Consider the following 17,962-nt stretch of genomic DNA (forward strand, 5'->3'; position numbering starts at 1 on the left):
CGCTGCCCGGGGATAAGGCTGAGCGCTGTTCGGGTCATGTGATCCCTCTTTTTTTTCCCTCCTCCTCCGAAGTTGAAAGCAGGAGCAGAGCGGAGGGGCCCAGCTCGTCTTCCTGCTGCCTGTGGATGCAGCGTTGTCGTCCCTGTTCCCAACACGCTGCTCTGGTGTTTTTCTTTCTCCAGCCTCTCCAGCCTCCAGCTTCGCCATGGCGGGGGCAATTATTGAAAATATGAGCACCAAAAAGTTGGTGATAATGGGAGTTACTTTGCTGTTGTTCCAGGCGCTTGCCTTCATCGTCGGCGGATTAGTAGGTAAGTTTTTTTTTTTTTTCCTCTCCTCCACTTTTATCTTTTGTCTGACTTCGAGCCTGTCGGAAGTTAAAGCTGCACGTCTGTAAATGGCTGAGGCGCAAAGTTTTTGTCCCCGGTCCGGACCTCCAGACCTGAGCACCGGCCTCGGTTCGTGTCCTCCTGGGAGACAAAAGGCGGCCAGCGGTAACTTTTACCTCCACCTGGGTCTGACCCGGCCGAGCACCAACAATGCGACGCCGTAAAACAGGCACTTTGGCCCGGAGCTCGGCCAAATCACTGCTGCTTTGTGTTCGGGGGAGTTATGGCTCAGGACGCTGCACTTTGTGGGATAATTCGTGTTTTAATTCAATTTTTAATTTTTTGGGAGGTCACAGGAACGCAAATGTTCTTGTCTCACCTCCCCCTCCTTCTCCCACCCACCGTATTTGTCTGTCTGTCTGTCTGTCTGTCTGTCTGCCTGCCTGCCTGTCTCCCTGTGTGTGTGTGTGCGCCCGCCTGCCTGCCTGCCTATCGGTGTTTCTCCCTGTCTGTCTGTCTGTCTGTCTCTGTCTGCCTGCCTGTCTCCCTGTGTGCGCCCGCCCGCCTGTCTGTCTGCTGTGGGGCCCCAGGCAGCATCTTTACCTTTCCTTCACTCCTTCCTCTCCCCCTTGTGTTTTCTTCCCTTCTCCCTAAATCCCTTTCGCCTTGCAGGCAGCAAATTCATGTTCCCTCCTCTCTCCCCTGGATTTTGATTAGCATTGAGACTGTGATCCATACACACACACGTGCATATCCAAGTGCACACAGCTGTCAAAGTTGCATTTTGCCTTGAGGACTGAATTGGAGTTGCTGTCAAGTTTCTTCAAATCCACCCACCCACACCAGCTACACACACACACACACACACAGACATACAGTTAATAGAAGTTGAGTACATGTGAAAGATGGCTGTCTTTCTTATAGGCTGAATCTGGAAACCATTTACATTCTCTGGACCCACCAGTCTCCCTGCTGTCCCCGCTGTCCCTCTCACTCACTGCATGGCTGCTGATGAATTAGCCTGTTCGGTTCATTCCTGGCAGAGATGGTTTTAATGAAGCCAGATTCCTTTGTGTTTGCTCGGTGGCTGGGGGCAGCAGGGGTAATTGAGTAGAAAGGGGTTTTTCTCCCCTTGTTTCCCGACAAACCCGGGAGCACGGCATGGTGTCAGTGGGCCGAGGGGACTGCCATTATTCTGGTCACACTGGGAAGGTGCCTGGAGGAGCCAGTGTGCTCCTGATCTCACGGGGTCACTAGATAATTGAACCCCAAAGGGCTCCAGATAACTGGGTCTAATTCCAGTTGGTGTATCCTCCCTGTTTCTGTCTGTTTTGTTTTGTTTTTGTTTTTTTTGTTTTTTTACAAAGCTCTGAAAACACTTAAAGACAGTCCTTCTTGGGTTTAGGACTGGGCTGTGTTCTAACTAAAGGGTGTGTAAACTGCTCACACCCCCCCCCCCCCCCCCCCCCCCAAAAGTTCTTTTTTTTTCCCCCCACATTTTTTAGAAGTGAACCAATATGATTAGATGGACAGGTAAGTAAAAGGGTCCTTCTCTGCAGGTATAAACTCATTACATGTATTATTTAATTATTAAAGTGTGGCTTATTTTGATTTTCCTTATTAATATTGTTCATCAGCAGCATTGGCTGGCTACAAAAACTGTCTTGCAGTGTTAAAAGCTTTGAGTCAATGCAGTGACACCCCTTTTTGTTGGTCAGCATTTTATAAACTGTTACTCACCAACTCATTAACCCATGGTTGCTGTTGTTGTTGTTGTTGTTATTGTTGTTATTATTATTATTATTCTTATTATTGTAATTGTTGATTAATCTAATGGTGATTTAGTATCATGATGATTTTATCCTTTAAAATGCCTTGAAAGGGGGGAAAATGATATTGCAATTCCACTCTCAGATATTGAAAAGAAAAGCTGCAACATTGTGAATTAAGAGAGGACTGAGCCATGTTACATGTTTACACGTTGTGTGATACCTGGTATTAAAAAATATGGGTTTATTCTTAGGCCACAAGTATTCTAACTTACTAAGCATACAGATTTTGTCGTGCCATCTCTCACTCACGATTCTTAAAAAAACCTGTTTTTGCCTTGTGGCTCTACCTGGACTGTTCACTGCAGTCCCCCAGCTTTTCACATAGTAAACCAAGGTTTTTGTCCCCTCATGTTAGAGCTTTTCCCAAGCACTACTTATATCCTGTGAGAAGGGACTACAAACACCGGTCTCGTCAAGCTCATGAATCTCAATGCGTAAACAGTGTAATTGGTGCCTGAGAGCTTTTGGGAATTTTCCTCCCTGTCATTTCAATGAGGGGAGGGGGTGCTTACAACCAAGCATTTTCTAAACAGTGTTAAAAGTAATTGCCAAAGTGTTTGGACTGGATTTGGCTCAAACCCAATCTGTTGACTATTCCTAATGGTTGCCAAGATATGAATATATCCATGCACAGTTTAATACACAAAGCAGTTTTTCATATTGATTTTCTTTTCTTTTTTTTTCTTTTGTTATTCAAACCTTGTGCACGATTTATTAGTTCAAGGGGAAATTTGGCTTGGCAGGGCCTTGAAACACTTTGCTGCAGTATTTCAATATGACATCCAGTCTAATATCTATGCCACTTTCTATTTGTCTCACCAGCTCCTGGCCCCACCTCAGCGATGCACTACTTGTCCACCAAGTGCGTGGACACAGTGAAGCACAGAGACGAAAAAAAATGGTTCATGCCTTGGGGTCCTGAACAATGTGACAGAATCCGATCCTTTGACGAGGCCATGGCCAAGAAGATTGAAGCCAACAACATTGTGTTTTCTGTCCACATTCCTCAGCCTCACAAGGAGATGAGCCCCTGGTTCCAGTTCATGCTTGTTATTATGCAGTTTGACATTGCCTTTAAGATGCACAACCAGATAGGTGAGAACCAAGTCTTTCTAAATTTCCAAATGGTTGTTAATGTTTGGCTGTGTCTTGGGGAGCTTAACATAACTCAAAGCTATGCAGATGATAATCAACAAGTAAAAATTACTTGACTGTGTATAAAGTTTATGCACTCCACAATACCTTAAAAACTCCTGTGCTATAAGTGTTTAATTCTTTGGCATCAAATGTTTTTTACCCCGTTTGTGTCAATATCTTTGCTCTGTTATTGCTAAATTTCATAATCTGAAGGCGAATATTTGAAGCCCAAGATAGCTTCTGAAATATTCACATTCGTAGTCGCATTTAATCACTCATAAGATGAACTCAATTGCAGAGTCACTCCAACTTTACAAGTAAAGGAAAAAACTTGTTCCTTGTAATACCTTCCCTACACAATGTCCTGGTTGGAGGTTGTGTTCCTATTTCATTTTATCATAGTGAATGGCTGGGAAATCCACAGGAATGTGTCATTGTGGATTTGGTTTCTTGACACTGAAAGGCATTAAACAATGATGGATGTCCTGCTGTTTGCTCTCTATAGCGCTGTAGACCCTAAGGGGTTCCGGTGGATTGGTTTGTTACACATCCTTGGGGCAGGTATAACAAGAGAGAGGTAATCTGGATCTGCTTCTAAATCGAACAGTGCAGTGTTGTATTTTCTAATCCCGAGACTCGCAATCAAATGATTTACATACTTGTTATATGAAATCATCCCAGTTTTCAAAATGTGTTCAATATTTACTTCCTTCCTCTTTTGTAGTTACTGTAGATCAGTTTAAATTTGTGTAGTGATTGGCACATAGCCTTATGTGTTTACTGGATTGTTTTGGACAATTTTAGTATATTGATAATGTTGAGTTAATTGAAATTTAACTAGTTTAGAGTGTTGTACAAATGATTACCCAGTAAAGTTACTCACTCTTACACAAAAAAAATCTATTTTATAAATGTTTTCTTTGGTAATGAGACACCCTCTTTTTGGGATTGTTAAAGCATTTAGCAAACAAAAAAATCCAATGAAATCAGCCAATAACTACATGTGTTGTTACATTCAGGCAGGGGTCTTACCTGAATGAATTAGTCTTTAGCTGCAGACTACATAAAATAAATAGTTTCTATTGTCATGGTGGACACCCAGCAGCAACTTTATTGTAACCCACTTTGCAACTCTGTTTAGTGTCAAACAACACCGTTGTAATATATTTCAGGAGGCAGTCCTACAGCATCTTGCCATTTAAGTGCCTGAATTAGACTAAAGGGTATCTTGTAGAAAACAAGATTTGACATCCTCACAGGGTGTTTGGGATCTTGAAAGATGAGATTAGAGAGGATGGGACAGTCTAAAAAAAGACTAGGTTACTTTTAGGGCTCGAGGAAGAGGTTTTGACTTTGATAATGTCAATTTTTGCTTCATAATGGCTCATGATATAAATATCTACATTGAGTACTTGTAAAGCTTGATAATATAATGACCTTATGGCAATTTGTAAGTAACAGAAAAGTAAAAGATTATTGTAATAATTTAGAGGCCAAAAAGTTTTAGAGGTCTAATATTTTATGACCCAGCCCTGGCTAGCTGCTCTGGCTTGACTAAACAGTGATGTTGCAATGGCAGCTTAGTCATCCGCATCATTTAATTGCTCACATTCTTGCCTTCAGTAAAGATTTGTTAGGGGGTTGTAGATTGTTTACTGTCTGGCTGCCAGTGATTCAGCCTGGACCCTCTGCCAGATGCTGCAAACTCTGGATAGAGAGCTGGATAACGTAGGAGTTTCATGTAGTTGAAACCAGATTGAGCTTTTGAAGTGGCATTTGCACAGTTTCTCTCACATCCAACTTGGTTTCACATTTCCTTTCTTGGTGCCCCTTATGCAGTCTACTAAGACAATTTGGCAAGGCTAGTGACTTAAACAGACCAGATCAGAAGCCAGTGCATGACTAGACTGCATTGTAAGGTATTTACATCCTGCCTGGTGTCAGCTGGTGTCGGCTAGATTCAGTCGTTCATCTGTTGATGTCCCTCCTACTCTGTGATCGCATATACAATATTACAGCCGAATTTCCAAGAGGGATATTATTAGTGACATGATGTTGCACATTAATTTCCAAGCCATATTCAAATTTAAGTTCCCAACTACTGAAATCCAGGTTTTCTCATAACCATGATGTCGTCTCACAGTATCACTATATACATGGGTTTAGACAGAGGCTGTACTGTGATTCTGGCTCTATTCTCACAGGCATTAAGGAACACACATCATCACATAATTCAATTTAGGTAAAAAAAAACACACTGTCATATTATAGTATTACATTTAAGAGGATTTCTCACTTGTTTTATCTCAAAACATAGCCTACTGATTTTTTTTTTTTTTTATGCAAATGAGATCCAGTAATGCGTTATAATGCCTCAAAACTGCTAATTAACTTGGATGTGTGTGTACACACACACACACACACACACACACACACCTCAAATTGAATTCAGTTTATGTAAATTAACATACTGAATTCATATTAAAAATACAAATGTTAGTCCCCCAAAACCAGGTCATCGGTGATCAAAATGGCATCAGAGCCTCTGTCTAAATCCTGGCCAGAGTACTTGCAGTGCCAAAGGTGGACAGATTCTTTTCTGCAGCCACAGAGCAGGAAAGGCCACCTACTATCTGTGTGACAATGTTCATTCCAATGAAGAGCCTCGGCCTCATTAATCACTCCACCTAGTCTGCTCCACCGAACACCCATTGGCCGAAGTCCAGCAAAAACACAGCTGTTGAGGAGGCTTAGTTTCCGTGGCGATGGCGGCTGGACTGAAGTGGAATGTTTGCATGAAGCGAGCTGACATTTGAGGGCGTCTGGCTCAGCCAATGGCAGAAGGGAGGGCATTACAGAGACAGCAGACTGTCAGTTCTCATCTGGCTTCCTCTCCCCCGCCTCCACTATTTTTTTTTTTTCTCCCCCTTATTCACAGCACAGGCCACTGGGTTTCTTTCTCTTCATTTCAGCTTGTTTCATAACGGCACAAGAGGCACTCAGGAGGGCTGGAGGAGAGAACACTTGGCTTAGTAATGTGATCTAAAGATGCAGTTTTAATAGCTTTGCTTTGGATGTTTTTGCTGGATTTGTTAGGCTGGGCTGTTGGAGGCCACCTCAAGGTCTTTTTTGAGTTTATGTGAAGGAGGAAGTAACCTAGATTTGGGCCACAATGGAGAGCAGACTAAATAAAATACTACGTTAACATGTAGGAAAATAATTCTATCAAGCTGAGTATTACAGACTCACTCCTGTTAACTGTACCGTATGTTAACACTGAACTATTTTGTTTTTAGAGTAATCCAACTAAAGCAGTTCTAGTTGAAAATTCAGCCTTCTAACCCAACGCAGGGATGTATAAGACATTAGAGCTGACGCTTAGATTCTTAATTCTTTAAAGGAAATGAATGTCCATCTGTATTATTCTATTTACATTGTCCATACTGGAGTGCATTACATAATGAAACACTGCCATGCTATCAAAAATTAGTAGCACATTTGCAGATTGTTATGGGTAATGGCTCCATAAACCCTTTGGTGCAGATATACTGCCATGTTAAGGTAAAGGTAAAAATGTTTACAGCTTTTCCTTGTTTTCATTGAACCAAACAACACTGGCACATTGCAGTCCTGGTTCATTTAACACAACAACATGGACAAACTGGCTCCCCCTCTTTAACAGACATTGCTCTGGGTCTGTGATTACCTTTGCGCCTCATATAAAGATGGGACAACAATGCCTGACTTTTTACCATTTAGACAGAATAAACGCACAGCATTACTGCCTTGAACAGGCTGTGCAAGAGGGGCTTCATTTAGTGTGGGCAGGTCTTAAAGTGAAAAGGCCAGGGCCACCTGTCATCAGCACATAATTTTATTCCATCACTGGAATTATTACAACTTGTAGGCCTGAACATATAGCATTTTGCAGTTTAGTTTTTCTTTTTCTAAAACAGTAACACAGTTCCTTTTGTTATTTAATTCAGTTAGACTTTGCACTAAAATCATTTGTGGATTTATTTATTGATGTATTCACATGCTTAAATATTCAGATTCTTAAAGAAGTGTCCAAGAAATTGTTTAACTTGTCTCTAAGTACATTTTTCTTATTTCCAGAGGATGGAGCAATGGTCACCATTGATGTGGGTTTAGCTTACAGAGATGACACAATTAGTGAGTGGACAGAGATGGCTCACTCTTTCGAACAAAGGAGACTCAGTTGCAACTTTACTGCTACCAAGGTGAGGAAATCACTCTTGACTATGATGCATCTATTGTATTATAAAAATGATTATTGGGTCAGTATTTAAGTGATTTAAAAATTCAATATTGTATGTGTGCAAGTATATTATAACACTAATATTACTTGTGGACACTGATGTAATATTAAATGATAGACCCAAAATGATTCATGTTTTAAGTTTTTCTGTTAGGAGAAAACGTTACCTGATTGAGTCTGTATCTCTGTGAGTCAGATGCTTTGCTACACAGCATTAGATCTTGGAGCTGAAGCTTTAATGTTATTAAACATATTTGATGTATAAGATTTCTTCAGATCAGTGTTTTTCTAAACTAATATAATGTGTTGCTGGTTATTTTCCAGACCTTTGAGAATGAGGGACGTTACTATGAGTGTGAGCTACTCCCCTTTATGGAGATTGGTAGTGTGGCCCATAAGTATTATCTTCTCAACATCCGCTTGCCTGTCAATGAACGGAAGAAGATCAATGTCGGAATTGGAGAAATCAAAGATATTCGTTTTGTTGTAAGTTTTCATCTTGGCCTGTGTACTTGAGGCATTTTGGTAGACAGCTTGATCCTGGGGATTCACAACGTTTAGGATCCCTTCAGCTATGACATTGCAGATTTTGGCCTGTAAGTGATATTGTGTTAAATACGATGCACAATGCTGGATTGTTGTGGTTGATATTGTTTGTTTGTTTTTGTTTTGTTTTTTTCATCCCACAAGAGTATTCACCAAAATGGAGGCTTCACCCAAGTGTGGTTTGCCATGAAGACATTCCTCACACCCAGCATCCTCATCATCATGATCTGGTATTGGAGACGCATCACTCTTATGAGCAGACCTCCTGTCCTACTGGAGAAGTAAGGCAGCACCCTCATTATCAGTATCACATGGGTGTTCTGTGTTCACACATTTTGATTATATATTTCTTATTCTAAACTGGTTCATTATGATTTGTTATTCCAAGATAACAAAGACTTACACTTACAAGTGCCCAGGTTTACATTGGTGTGCCTTTAGTGGTAATAAATGATAACTTTATTTTGAGGAAATGCTGAATGGACTTACAGTAATAGTTTGATTCAGGCTTTGCTTCAGTGCATCTGCTGGGTGAAGGCCTATATTACTATATTAACAATAGATGAAATGTACAAGTAGGTCATGCTAACTCTGCAGTGAAGGTCACTGTGATCAGAGACTGTTATTCATCATCAACCAATGCAATGCAGTGTTAAACAGTTAATAGCAAACATTTATTGCAATTATTCGGGTCACTTCATTTTGTATTCCTAAGAATGTGAAGAGAGAATGTTTTGAGTCATTTTATCTCTGGGCAAATTGTAAGTTCATGGCCGGGTTCAGAGGTTAGAGCAACAAATTCAGGTAGTTCTGCCTGAAGTTAGATGCACAGAATATTATACTGTGGAAAGTTAAAGCCATGCTTGTCTAACGCCCTGCCATGCTGTGAAGGAGGATCAGTAAGAGGCAACGTTCTACACCGCAGGATGTGCCTGGCCAAGTGTGAAATGCGTTACAAAATCTGCAAGCTAGCACTTAACTGACACATGCTGCACACACACTTTCAGAACATACACACCAGCTAGTGAGACACCATATGCCCATAGACACACATAGCCTGGGTTTCTCTCCTTGCTATCTTTTCTGACTTAAGGCTTTTATTCCCAAATGACCAGTGGGCTCTCAGGAAGTGTGAGTCGTATTCTATTTGTGGACAGCAGATAATTTTTTCATGTTGTAAAAGCTTTACTGAAGTCTCCTGTCATCCTTGTCCACAGAAGTGCCATAACGGTAAACCTCACACTTCCTATAAATATTTGGGAAAATGATATACTTCCTGGTGTTATAATTCATAAAGTGAATTATTAAACGGCATCCAACTTCTCCAATTTGGGAAACCATAAGTTTTTCATTTAAAATTGTCAATGGAAAGATGTTCTGTACTCAGGGATTCAGACAGTTCACTATCGTAAGTGGGAAACTTGAAATACAGTTAGGGGCACAAATTAAAACATAAATATAAACAACACTGTTTATATTTATGAGACAACTACACACACACACACACACCATAAACTAAAAACACAAAACACATTTAAATGATAGAAAGGTTATTGCAAATGGAATGCAGGAATTTCAATCCTGTTGCACCTACACCAGGGAAGTCTTAGGATGTGGTCTTAGGAGAAGGATTGCAAACTCACAATGAAGAGGGTGGTTTGTGCAGTCCACAATGCTTCTTGTCCTGGAGACACTTTGTTGCTGTAGCAGTAAAAGCTCAGCTGGGATTAATAGTGTTCATTATGCCATAGTTCATCTATGGTTTTTGTTTTAGTTATCTATTTTTTATTTTTCTATTTTTCAGATCAGTAATGCAATGAATCATGGTTACAATATGATGTGACAAAATAATTGAAATGCTAACCGCATAGTGTCCTTATTGATGCAAAATTCAGAGATGGTTTGAAGAGCTGGCGTGAACAGTGTCAGGTCTCAGTATCCTGTTCACTGGAATGGACCTTGGACTTAATGTTATTCGTTGCATTTCTAAGCAAGCCCTTTTATCTATTTCTCTACACATGCATGTATGGATTACAGCCTCAGCTCTCGTAGGTAGTGATTACAGTCTGCATTCCCTGCATATCTCATCTGGTTTCCTTTGGTTCACCTTGTAGATTATTGTTAATGAGCTAACTGGATTTCAATTAATTAGCACTTAAGTTTTATTAGGCACAGACTTAGATGCAGGTACCACTAGTACCCTCATGTATTTTAAGGTCACCTTATGTGCCCCCCCCCCCCCCCCCCCCCCCCCCCTTCTCACCTCTATAGCTCTCCCGTACACTATAGCTCTCAATGCACTTTTCTACAGGTTGTCTGGAAGCTAATAGTTCTTTATCCATTTCAGCTTATTACTCTAAATATCTTTTAAGGTTCTGCTTTGTTATAATAATGATGCTTCTTAGAAGGGTAGTGAATTTTGTATGATTGGATAGGTCAGTGGAGACATTCTGTCCTTGTAGCTGAATTGATAATCTAATCTATAATGTCTCGAGATCTAATGAGCCTCCTTCAGTTGATGCAGTGTTACTTCGAAATATTGATTGTGTCTGTGCAAAAGATCTAGTAGGGGTTTCGGTGAACTTGTCAGTTGTAGTCTTGAATTTTTGTCCGTTAACACTGCCTTTATTTTTGTATGACAATTGAGAGTAGCAGGAAATGGGACAAAGGGTAGGGGAAAGGCTTCAGCTGGCCTGTAATCAAACAGAATACTGGGTACTAATAGTATTTGTACACATATATGCCATTAGCCCAAACCTTTTGGCTATCAGATAGCTCCTGTGGATGACACTTATAATGGATTAAAAGCTTGAATTCTGTTTTTGCTTCTGCAGGGTTATCTTAGCTTTGGGGATCTCAATGACTTTCATCAATATCCCAGTGGAGTGGTTTTCTATCGGCTTCAACTGGACCTGGATGCTGCTTTTTGGAGACATCAGACAGGGCATCTTCTACTCCATGCTGCTCTCCTTCTGGATCATCTTCTGTGGGGAGCACCTCATGGTACAGTAGCTGGCATCTTTCAGATGTTTGCTTTCCTGTGATTCTTGACTGACGCACATTTTTGCTTGCTAACCGCAATGTCACTTGCAGCTATTTAATTCTAAAGGAAGGACTTGAGTATCCTGCAACAACCATCCATGGACTGTTTCATGGTGGTGATACAAAGATCAGCTCTGTTTGCATTCAAAAACAAGACTTGTGCTTGCTTAGTTGGATACTTCAATGCCTGCCTCTCTTCTTCTTGTTTAATACAGGTTAATATAAAAGGCACACAGCCAGCTTTCACCAAGACATAACAAAATATAGCATGTGGTGTAAATTAAGTGCATGCAGTGTGAAATCACATCAAAACCATCAAAAGTGACATAAGTCATAAAATCTTATGCTTTGTAGGTATAAGGGTGTACATATTTGCAGATGCACTCACGACATGTGCATTTTTAATCAAATCAACTAAAGGAAATCTGCTGCCTTGAAGCATTTAATCCCCCCCATTTGGTGTCTTCTTGTTTTGTTGCTCGAAAACTGATTTCAGTGGATGTAATACCCCACTATTCTATGAGCACAACAAATAACAGAGCCAATGCCTGAATGCTTTTTTTCATTTGCTAAAATCCTTTTTTTTTTGGGGGGGGGGAGAAAAACCACCACTTTAAGCTTTTTGCAACTCTGTCTACACGCTTTATGACTGTGTTGTATTAAATGGTATCCACTAACATTATGAGTCGATATTAAAACCAACAAGTCAAAAGTTAAGCTGGGCAAGAAACTTATCTTGCTGTCATTTTTGTCTAGGATATACAGGTCTATTCAACATGGGTTCTGGACAGTGGACAAGTGAAGCTGTGTGAGAGCTGTAAATTCTTCACTGAACTTGGCCTCCATCCCACAAAAAAACAAAAAGCAAGTCATACTCACCTGGTATCTGTAATTGTCTGGACTGATACAGCAAAAGTCTTCAATTTTTCTTTCTAAACAGGGGAGCCATTAGCTTGGTAATCTCTTTGTTAAGCTTTGTGTCTGCCTCAGACAGGAAGATGGTCTTTAAAAAAACAAAACAGAACAAAAAAACAGTTTATTTCTTACTGTCTGCCAGGCTAACCTCTGCTTGTTTTTGTGTAAATAGTTTCTAAACTCCAGTCAAAGCATTACACTTGTTGTTGCGGTGATTGTATTTAATTAATCTATTAATTTATTTATTGCATCTCCCCCTCAATTTGACTATCTGGACTAGTAACATGTTCCTGTAAAATATCTATTCCTAAACACATTTGCTTATAGTTCCACTTGGCGCTGGTTCTTAATTAAACACTATGTATGCTTTATTGTGCTCTCTTTTTTGCAGCACCTGAATTTATCACCTGGTCTGGGTATATAATGCTTGTTATGTAGCCGTCCCAGCCACAACACGCACTGTGTATGGCATTAAAAAGTGCTTTGTTGAAATATTTACATTTTGATACTGTTGAAATGTGATCTTTTCCCAAATATATATATATTTTTTAAATGCTTTTAAGCAAAAACGTCTGTCCTCATCTTTGTCATATTTTTCGTTTACAGCTTTGAGTCACAGTTGTATTCATTGTGGAACATACCTGTTCCCACATTTTTAGTAGTGGGAAACATTTACAGCATTGACCTGGCTCCACAGTGAAATCAAAATTCCTGTGGTTGCACTGAAATTAAACAGGTCTGTCTGTATGTGTAGTGTTGCCTTTCGTTTTGTTTGTATCTTTCTATGTTTGTTTGATTTTAAGATGCCCTATGATTGGCTCTAACATTGATAATCCACTTTACTGAATGGGGTAGGTTGGAAATGTGTGAAATCATGCCTTGTACTCCTACATCATCAGAGGAGGGAACATCTCCCTATAAGATGTCTACTCCTGCCCAACATTTTGGGCAGAAATGGCTTCTTTTGACTTCCATTTGAGCCAGAGCCCTCACCAAATAAAAAGGCAAAAATATATGCCTTTTGCTAAGATTGCCTTATGTGGCATTGTTTGTTAAGAAATTACCAATCCGTACTAACACTGCTGGTAAACCAGAAAAGCTAAGGGACAAGTTAGTCTGGAGCCCTGCATTGCACATCTCGACACTTGCGCCCATTCTTCGGTCTTAAATTGGCTTTGCCAGGATGTATGAAACTATGTCATGATCTCCAGTATGACTTGGCTATAGTAGGACATCAATATATTTTTAGACTGCTTCAAGACTGTATTGTACCGGTTTCAGACTGCAGCATGGTATCCTCCTGGATTCCTTTTATTTAGTGTTCATGTTACTGTCTACCTTCTTAACCCATCTAGAGTCTCCTCCAGAGAATCCCACAGGTACTGTATTCATCTGCGAAAGTGAAGCAAGACAACAGTTGCTCTCTGCTTCTCTTCCCTCTGAGTCATGAAATGTTGATAGCTCCTGCTGTCCCCGCCTTTTATTAATGTCCCTTTATGCAGTAAATGCTTGTCATACCTTGATTACACGTGAGCTCTGTTTAGCTGGGCTACTGTATTTCCCATGACTGAAAATTTAAATTGGTAAGACATGAAAAGGTTCAAGGGGCCAAATATCTTCTTTCATGGGCAATGATTGTGCTAAGAACTGAAATACGAGGAGACCCACCGTTGGAGTTCTTGCTATCATCATTTCAGTGCAACTTATTGATGTTACCAAGTTGTATCGTCAATGTGTATACTCTGACCTTAACTACATTTCACATTGATATCCTGAGGTGATATCCAATCTCAGTAATATCTGGACTTGTTCCAGAGAGTTGGGAGTATAGAAACAAATCATTAAATCAATTCCTCCAAGGTTTTTTCCAATCCGTTGTGTTGTAATTTAGATGTATCCATTAAAAACATAACTTTCTTGAGGAATTGACTTAACCTTGAAACAAAAAAGGCTGCAGGAGCCTGTTATCTGGAAAACGACTGTGATAAAGATTTTTTTGCTTTTAATAAATTGTCTTTAAAATTCTGTGAAATATAATGCACTTCAAACAATATACACTCTACCGATATAGACAGTCTATTAAAATCGTCAGTTTTGTCATTCACACAGGACCAAACAGAAAGGAACCGTTTCTCAGTCTACTGGAAACAGGTGGGACCCATCGTCTTTGGCTCTTTCTGCCTCTTCATCTTCGACATGTGTGAGAGGTGAGAGAAAAACTTTTTATAGTATGTTGTCATATTCAGTGCAACATTGTTTTATTAACGTGAAGAATTACACTTTGAATAAATCAGATTTTATTCATGTACAATCTCTGTTTTCTACCCAGTCTAATTAAATGTTGACAGTAAGCAATCTGTTGTTTCATCAGAGGTGTCCAGCTGACAAACCCCTTCTTCAGCATCTGGGCGTCTGATGTAGGAACTGAACTGGCTGTATCCTTTTTTTTAAACAGAATTGGGAAAGGACAGCTCTACCGACAGTTTAAGGCCAAATGTTCATTTATCATGATGTGAAAGATGACAGTTTATTCATAATCAGTTAGATTTTTTTCCAGTGTAGCATTCAGTAGGCACATTAATGTTTTTTCCTATTTTTGGAATAGCTGTGTTCATACCTGTACTATTTTATGTCTGTGTTTTCTCTTCAAGCACTGCCTCTGCTTCCAATTTTAAGTGCTACATTGGATTTTCTTCTCTCTTGGCTTTAGCATGAGATGGAAACTAATCTCTAAACTGATGAGAAATAATTTCGTCATGCCATATGTAGAAGTATTACCCAGGGTCAGGGATGATGTATATGTGTGTACGTGTGTTTTTAGTTTTTCTTGCCAAACTAAGTGACATGGCTTTATCAGCAAATCTCATCAAAAACAACTGCCAAACATCCCAGTCTGGGTCTCTGCTCCCCTTTCTCCTAAGAGACTGATCAAACGGAAAAACATTCTTAGTGTTCCTGGCCCTCTTTGGTTTGACAAAGACATTTGGTACAATGGCTGTAACCAGGGTCATGAATTCTTTAAAAGGTCCATGAGTGGAAGTTTTCTGCCAACCCTTCTATTGCAGTAAAGGCTTTTATAGTAATTACATTTCTGTCATTATTCACATTCTTCTTCCTTTTTATTCGTGAATGTTTCAGTTTTCAACATACTTCATAGAGGGAGTAACATCACATTGAAGTACTTATTAGGTTAAAAATATGGGTGTGTATGCGCCATCAGTGTGTCCTTAACTGATGTTGCCTCAGATGGCTTTCATAATTGTGGCAGGAATCTGTGCCTGTCTTTACTTCCTGTTCCTCTGTTTCATGGTCTTTCAAGTTTTCCGCAATATTAGCGGCAAGAGGACATCCCTGCCTGCCATGTCTAAGGCCAGACGCCTGCACTATGAGGTGTTTCTCTCCTGTTTGCTCTCCATCTCTTAAACTAAATGCGCTCAAAATGTAAGGGGATTTTTTTTTTTTTTGTAAACTCTCCTTTATCACCCTTTAGGGTCTGATCTTCAGGTTCAAGTTCCTGATGTTGGTCACTCTGACCTGTGCTGCCATGACTGTCATCTTCTTCATTATCAGTCAGGTCAGTCTCATTCATAAAGTAATTAAATCATGAAACATTTCCCAATTAGGTGTGCGTTTTGTGTTAAAATGCATTCATTTGTCTGTGTCCAGGTGAATGAGGGCCACTGGCACTGGGGAGATCACGCAGTGCAAGTGAACAGTGCTTTCTTCACTGGTATCTACGGCATGTGGAACCTGTATGTCTTTGCAATCATGTTCCTCTATGCACCATCTCACAAACGCTACGGAGATGAGCAGTCAAGTGGTCAGTGCATCACTGGTAACTACATCATTTTACTAGCTTTCTCAATGGGTCTTCAGACCTCCACACTTATCTCTCATTTTCTTATGTTGAATCTTTGTAATATCATTCAACCATATTTTTTTCCTCATCAGTCTATATTCAATACCTCATGATGAACTATGACATCAACCTAAGTATTCACACCAGTTGCTGTGAAATTTGAAATTTTGTGTTTAGGTATTTCTATAAGGCAACTTAAAAATGTAAACTGAATACACTGTGATTAAACTCGGTTAACTTGTCAATGAATAGTCTCCCATTCTGATATGGGGTAAGTTTTTGTCCTCTGGTGTAAAGCTGCCTTTTCATCTTAAGTTTGTTTTCTGGGGAAGAGGAGGGGGGGGGGGGTGATTGAGAGGGACCCAGATTCCCAGGGGAAAGAAGGGCCTTTTTGGTCCCAGAGTGTGATTCTAATGGACACCAGGCTTCCTTCCAGACAGAAAGGAAAGGAACAGTGAAGAGGGGGTGTGGCAGAGAGAAGGGGAAATAATGAAACCATCCATCCATCTCCTGACGACGTCAGTGACAAGGGGAGAGAAAAAGAGGATTTGAAACTCTGGAAGCTTTCCCTGTCGTGCGTCAACCAGTCTCATGGGAGGGGTGCCTCTCTCCAACTTTCAGCCCATGTTGATTTACTCCATCAGCTCTAGAGTTTCACTTCTGTTTCCAAAATATGGAGAGCATTTATGTTCTTTGGTTGCTTTATTTAAAATGGAAACAGCTAAAAGAAAAAATAAAAATAGTATTAAGATGTTTTGAATTCAAATTATGTTATGCTAATTTTGGTGTCGTTAATGTGCCATTCTTGTTTGTGCAGGAGATGCTGGAGCAAACAGTGGAGAAGACATCCAGCTGACCACTACCATTACCCATGTTGACGGTCCAACTGAGATCTACAAGATGACCGGCAAAGAGGCCCATGAATAGATTTCACATTGTTATTTTGACTCCCTTATGTTACCTACTGCTCCACCTATCCCCTCCCTTATATATGTAATCAAAGGGGCTTTTCTCTTTACACTGACTGGCCTAGCATTTCCACAATTGCAGCCGTCTTCCCACCATCAAATCCTCAGCTGTGTAATTCCTCAGTGCCACCCAGTTCTCACACCCCCTATTTTATCTGTAAAGGTTGAATATTATCAACACTCCTATTAGTCCTTTTCATTTCATGGTGACACATTTTCCTCATATTTCATATGTAATGTAACACTTTTGACACAAAATCAGGTGCTCAACATTTTCTTGATAAACAGATGAGTTTAAAAAAAAAACCTGTTTCTTGGTCAGAAGTTGAATTTCACAACAGTCACACTCCTGTTTTTCAACTGCAGAGTGAATAAAGCGAGTGGTTTGTGAAGATCCGAGCCTTTGACAGAGGGCGGTGGCTGATATATAGCCAACTGGTTTGATTTTTCTGCTTTATTGCTTGCTGCTTTATTTTATGTTGTTATACTCAAAATCAAGGCATTAAGACACTGTAACACATACATATTCTTCCATAGAAGTAGATCATATGGAGCACTATCAATCTTAGTCATTCAAGTGATGGCTTTTTTTTTATATCATGTACAGACCACATAGTCACTTTGGGAAATGCATACTGTATGTTCATTATGTTACAATGTAGATATCTATTTTTTATAAATTGCCTATTTTCAACTTCACAAATGTATGCAGTAAGTTCTATCAATGTTTTTGAAGTTGACTGTAGCTGATTATACATGGTTCTTAGGTTGTCTTTTTTTTTGGGGGGGGGGGCTTTCTTTGCTAATTTAAATAAAAAAACATTTTACTTAATATTCTGAGATGTAATCTTTTACTGAGTCACTTAGTCATACATTTTTCCAAATTTTTGGTTCTAATCACCAGAAATGCTGTAGTATCTTCTGTTATGACTTTTACATTGTGGGATATTTAGTAATTAACCTAAACTTCCTCTTATTGTGCTGAACCTCCACATGACAAATTAGGACTTTTTAGGGGTTGTGTATGAGCCTTTTATTTTTTAATATACTGGGCT

At 39.8% G+C, this 17,962-nt stretch overlaps 1 protein-coding gene across 6 annotated transcripts; it reads left to right on the plus strand.

Annotated features, from left to right (window-relative positions):
• The first annotated feature begins 8 nt into the window (after positions 1 to 8).
• On the plus strand, positions 9 to 17,694 carry wls (Wnt ligand secretion mediator). Of its 6 annotated transcripts, none has more exons than XM_029525574.1 (13): positions 9 to 311; positions 2,984 to 3,256; positions 7,415 to 7,539; positions 7,902 to 8,063; positions 8,268 to 8,404; positions 10,958 to 11,126; positions 11,922 to 12,029; positions 14,190 to 14,287; positions 14,452 to 14,515; positions 15,327 to 15,470; positions 15,571 to 15,654; positions 15,747 to 15,900; positions 16,757 to 17,694. In XM_029525574.1, exons 1-13 carry the CDS (start codon positions 206 to 208, stop codon positions 16,864 to 16,866), a joined length of 1,734 nt encoding a protein of 577 aa, XP_029381434.1. In that variant the 5' UTR covers positions 9 to 205; the 3' UTR covers positions 16,867 to 17,694. The 6 variants fall into 6 exon arrangements, with proteins under 6 accessions (XP_029381434.1, XP_029381438.1, XP_029381437.1 ...); XM_029525573.1 differs by having other exon boundaries at positions 18 to 311; positions 15,747 to 15,915; XM_029525577.1 differs by lacking the exon at positions 11,922 to 12,029 and having other exon boundaries at positions 16 to 311; positions 16,769 to 17,694.
• Positions 17,695 to 17,962: the final 268 nt, after the last annotated feature.

Source organism: Echeneis naucrates, chromosome 17 (genome assembly GCF_900963305.1).
Source record: "Echeneis naucrates chromosome 17, fEcheNa1.1, whole genome shotgun sequence".
In the NCBI taxonomy this organism is placed as follows: Eukaryota; Metazoa; Chordata; class Actinopteri; order Carangiformes; family Echeneidae; genus Echeneis; species Echeneis naucrates.

Bases quoted from the DNA above. Each gene is read 5' to 3' on its own strand.
- wls (XM_029525573.1), top strand. From the start codon at position 206: ATGGCGGGGGCAATTATTGAAAATATGAGCACCAAAAAGTTGGTGATA. The intron at 7,540-7,901 runs GTGAGGAAATCA...GTTATTTTCCAG, and splicing joins GCAACTTTACTGCTACCAAG to ACCTTTGAGAATGAGGGACG. The intron at 8,405-10,957 runs GTAAGGCAGCAC...TTGCTTCTGCAG, and splicing joins CCTCCTGTCCTACTGGAGAA to GGTTATCTTAGCTTTGGGGA.